Below are 5,018 nucleotides of genomic sequence, written 5' to 3' on the forward strand. Positions count from 1 at the left end.
TTTCTTATTTTTATATTCTTTCATTTTGTTATTATTACTATTATTATTATTATTATTATAAAATGTTGAGTTATTTTTTTCTTCTATATTTTTCTTTTCTTTTTTTTTTTTTTTTTTTTTTTGGTTTTCACCCTTTTCTTCTTCATTATTATTTAATAAATTATTATCCCCTTCTGTTTGTTTTTCATTTGGTAATGGATTTTTTCTTTTTCTTCCTCTGCCTCTTTTTTTTTTGATAACATTCTCATTTGAATTATTATTGTGTTCATTAATATTATTAATATTATCTTCATCATTCATGTATTTATTTTTATTTATACTTTTTTTTTCTTTTTTCTTTTCCTTCTTTATAATTTTAATAAAGGAATATTTTTTATTTACATAATTTAATAATAGCACGGGTGAAAAGGATGTAATTTTTTTTTTTTCCTTTTTTCTTAGAATTCTTTCCATATCTTTTCTAATACTTACAATATCATATTTCGAATTATCATATTCAATATTATGAACATAAAAATAATGATACTTCTCATTTTCTTCTTCTATATTTAGTTTGTTCAAAAAATTTAATATGATATTATTATATAATACATTGTCATCTAATCCTATATGATCATAATCATTATCGTGATCATATTTAATATGTTTCTTTACGGTTCGTCTTTTCATTTTATTTTTCTTAACTTTATTAAAGAAGTGTTTATATTTACATATAAAACCAAATGGGCAACTTTTTTTTGGATATATATTTTTTTTATTTAAATCATCATCATCGTCATCGTCATCGTCATCGTCATTTTCATACGGTGGGTCATACATATCATCTTCTTTACTATCATTATGTTTTTCTATTTTTGTTTGCATTTTCCTTTTCACTTGTTGTTCATCTTGTTTTTGCTTTTTTCTCTTTTCTCTCTCTTCCTTTTTAATATAATCAATAAAATTCAGGTGCATTTTTTTTTTCAGTTTATATTTCTTCTCACATTTCTGTATATTTTTCTTTTTACTATTAAGTCTACCTCTTTTCTTCTTTTGTTCAGGGTTTATATAGTAATTAACATTATCTTCAACACAATTATTACAATAATTACAATAAATATTATTACTATCATATAATTCATTATCATAATTCTTCTTTTGGTCATTATCGTGTTTTTTCTTTGAATAAAAAGGGCAATTTTTATTATGAACATTATTATCTATATCATTTGAAGAAAAAAGTAAAATTAATTTAATTTTTTTTTTAATATTTAATAAATACTCTGGAATATATTCTCTTTTAATATATATATAGATATAATTATTTCTCGATTCATTATTGTAATAATCTTCATTATTGGAAAAAGATATATTATTATTATTATTAATGTTATCATTATTATTATTATTATTGCTGTTGTTTTTGTTAATATTGTTATCATCATTGTTATCATTATTATTATTGTTGTTGTTAATATTGTTATTTTGTTCAGAAGCCATATCATCATTAGATAAGACATCACATGAATCATCGGCAAATACATAGTCATAAAATTTCTCCATTGAATTATTTTTATAATCATCATTACTTAAAATTTTTTCTCTTTTTTTATTAACAACTTCACAATAATATACTTTACTTATACTAGTAAAGAAGTGTAACATATTATGTATATTATTTCTTACATTATATTTCTTTATATCTTTGTTTATACATTTATTCATATCGAACCAATATACTTTATTTTTATTATTTTCACATAACATATTAGATATATAATTATTAACATTATTGCTGTCATTCCACGTTTTATTTGAATGACTTCCGTATCTGTTATTTGAGTACTTTTCATTCGAATATTTAAACGCACAAAAATTATTACTCCAACTATTATTATTATTATTATTATTATTATTATTATTATTATTATTGTTATTATTATTATTATTATTATTATTATTATTATTATTATTATTGTTATTATTATTATTATTATTATTATTATTATTATTATTATTATTATTGTTATTATTCATTGTATTGTCATAATTTGTCAGATGATTATCATTTAACATATTATCATGATTTACTACTTTATCTCCATTAATTATATGAACGTTGGATATATGATCATTTAATATGTCACATTTTCTCAGTTCATAATTATTTGTTACCTTATGTTCATTATTATCTTCAATAGACTGTACAGTTTTAATATTCTCCTTTTCTTCACACAAGTTCGAGAAATGCCCAGTAAATTGGTTTTGGTTCTCTTCCTTGTTATTTTTGGGTTGTACCTTATTTTTCTTCTTCAAAAGAAACGAACAAGGTAACATACCATTTTTTATTAACTTTTTTTTTTCTTGTTTATATATTCGATTACTTTGTTGATAAAAAAAACTTTGTTCACATATATTTGTTTCTTTAAAATATTTATTTTTTGATAATGTATTAAATAAATCCAGAACTACTGAATTTTTTATATTTAAATATTCAGCTGAAAAGCGATGATGGTCACATTTACATTTCACACATAAAGTATTCGCATGGAAATTTTGTAAAGGTGTTAATGAATTAATATAATTTTGAGAATTATTTGTATTATTTCTTCTTTTTTTCTTTTTCCGCTTTTCACATTTTCCAATTTTTTCTTTTTCACATCCCATCATATCTTCATCTTCTAGACATTCTTCAGGAATGTGATAATTAAATATTTTTAAGCTTTTCCTACTTTTTGTAAATTCAGATTTAATTAAATCTCTTTCAATTTTTAATAATGCTATATCATCATTATTTATTTCATAAGCATATTTTAATTCTTTAGAAATATTTTTTAATTCATTATAATATTCTTGCCGTTCCTTTTCATGATCAAATTTTAAATAATTTATATTTTTCAAAATTTGTTTTAAATATTCATGTTGTTCATTTAATTTATTTAAGTTACTCTTTAACTTTTTTCTTAATGATCTTATCAATATTTTGTTTATTCCTCTGTTACTTTTATTTATATTTTTGTTTTTGCATTTTTTCTTATCACCATTTTTTTTTTTATCATCATATCTTTTTATATTTTTATTTTGGTTTTCTTTACTCTTTGCGTCACTGTAGTTATTATCATCATTTTTATTTCTTTTCATCTTTTCTGTTTGTTTTTCCCTTTTTTTATGTTCCCTTATATATATATATTATATACATATTATATAATAAACGTATACATATAAATATATATATATATATATATATATATATATATGTATATATATACGTATAATTTTAATATAACATTATATATTATATATATATAGTTGAATAAATATCATTTTGAACATGATAAAAAAGGAAAAAGTGAAATTTTACATATAAAAAATATAATTCTTATAATATATAAATATATATATTATATATTATATATATTTCTTTATATTATATATAAATAAAATGGTTTATCATTTATATCAATATCATCCATTTCTTAAAAGGAAATGAATATAAATATATAAAAATATATAATATTTATAATATATATATTTTTTATTATAAACATAATTTATCAATTTTTTTAAATACCATCTTAAATTATATTTATTTTATTAATTCCAAATATATACCATCCAATCATATATAAAAGAATGTTTTTTCTTTCATTTTAAATCACAAAAAAAAAAAAAATTATATGAAAAAAATATAAATTAAAAGAAAAAAAAAAATCATACCGTAATATAATAATATATATATAAATATATTAAAAAATATTCATATAAAATATATTCATATTATAAAAAATTCCTATCTATATTATATATAATTGATATGATATTGGAACGCAAGAAATATATATTTATTATATATATATATATTATATATATATTTATTATGTTATAAGAAATATATATTAAAGTATGATGATAATTTATATAAATATTTTTATACGCGTAATATATTAAATACAATATATGTTTTACTTGATAATATTTTCATTCATTATAATATATAAAATATATGCTTATATAAACAAAAAAAAAATATATATATATATTTATATATATATATATTATATAATATTCTTTTATACGATATTACATATTCACTTTTATTAAAATAATTCATCTCATGTTTTATATTTTTTTAAGATAATGTTTACCTTTTTTTTTTTTTTTTTTTTTTTATCATAAAATAAACATTTTGCCTGATTTTTTTTTTATCCCAATATAAACATTTTGCCTGATTTTTTTTTTATCACAAAATAAACATTTTACCTCATTTTTTTTTTTTTTTAACAATATCTTGAAAGTAAATTTGAATTTGTAAATATTTATGAAAATTCAACTTAATTTAATTTTTTTTTTTTTTAATGAACTTTAAAAAAAATAAAAGGAAAATTTGTTTATATATAACTTTTTAGTCTTATAACTTCTTGGTATTGGGATGAATATATTTCATGTTCTATTATATGTATATATATATATATATATATATATTTATATTTTTGCAAACTTAATACATTATATCAGTAATGTTTTATATTTATTTCTTATTTTAATTTTTTCTGCTTTATTTTTTGAAAGGTATATATGGTTGTTGTATGCTTTATTGTAGTAGCACAATAAAACACACCATCGGTTGTTATTGTTTTATTAAAAATACGAAAAAAAAAAAAAAAAAATAATAATACGGAAATATATATTTTTGTAAAATCATTTTGTATACATTTAATATAGAAATATGTATGGTTCAGCATTATATAATTTTTAAAACTAAAAATTACATGTCTTGTTATATATAGATTTATATATAAAAAAAGATTTTTTTATTCATATGGATGATAAAAAAGGATACTAAAAAAAAAATATACATACATATATATATATATATATATATATATATATTTCTGGAAGGACGTATTTTTTTGGTTCTTTTTTCTTTTCTTTCTTTCTTTTTTTTTTTTTTTTTTTTTTTTTTTTTTTTTTTTTTTTTTTTTTTTTTAAATAATTAATTTATTTATACTTTTTATTTTTCTTATATATATTTTTTATAA

General features: G+C 17.3%; 1 protein-coding gene across 1 annotated transcript in view; it reads right to left on the reverse strand.

The window, feature by feature from the left end:
- PRSY57_1121400 (hypothetical protein) overlaps positions 1-3,120 on the reverse strand; it is a gene marked incomplete at both ends in the record, with an annotated part of 7,902 nt that extends 4,782 nt beyond the window's left edge. Inside the window, one exon of the mRNA XM_012908178.2 lies at positions 1-3,120. This exon is cut by the window's left edge and continues 4,782 nt beyond it. Coding sequence (XP_012763632.2) covers positions 1-3,120 — 3,120 coding nt within the window.
- Between the last annotated feature and the right edge of the window lie 1,898 nt (positions 3,121-5,018).

This window comes from Plasmodium reichenowi, chromosome 11 (assembly GCF_001601855.1).
Source record: "Plasmodium reichenowi strain SY57 chromosome 11, whole genome shotgun sequence".
Taxonomy (NCBI): Eukaryota; Apicomplexa; class Aconoidasida; order Haemosporida; family Plasmodiidae; genus Plasmodium; species Plasmodium reichenowi.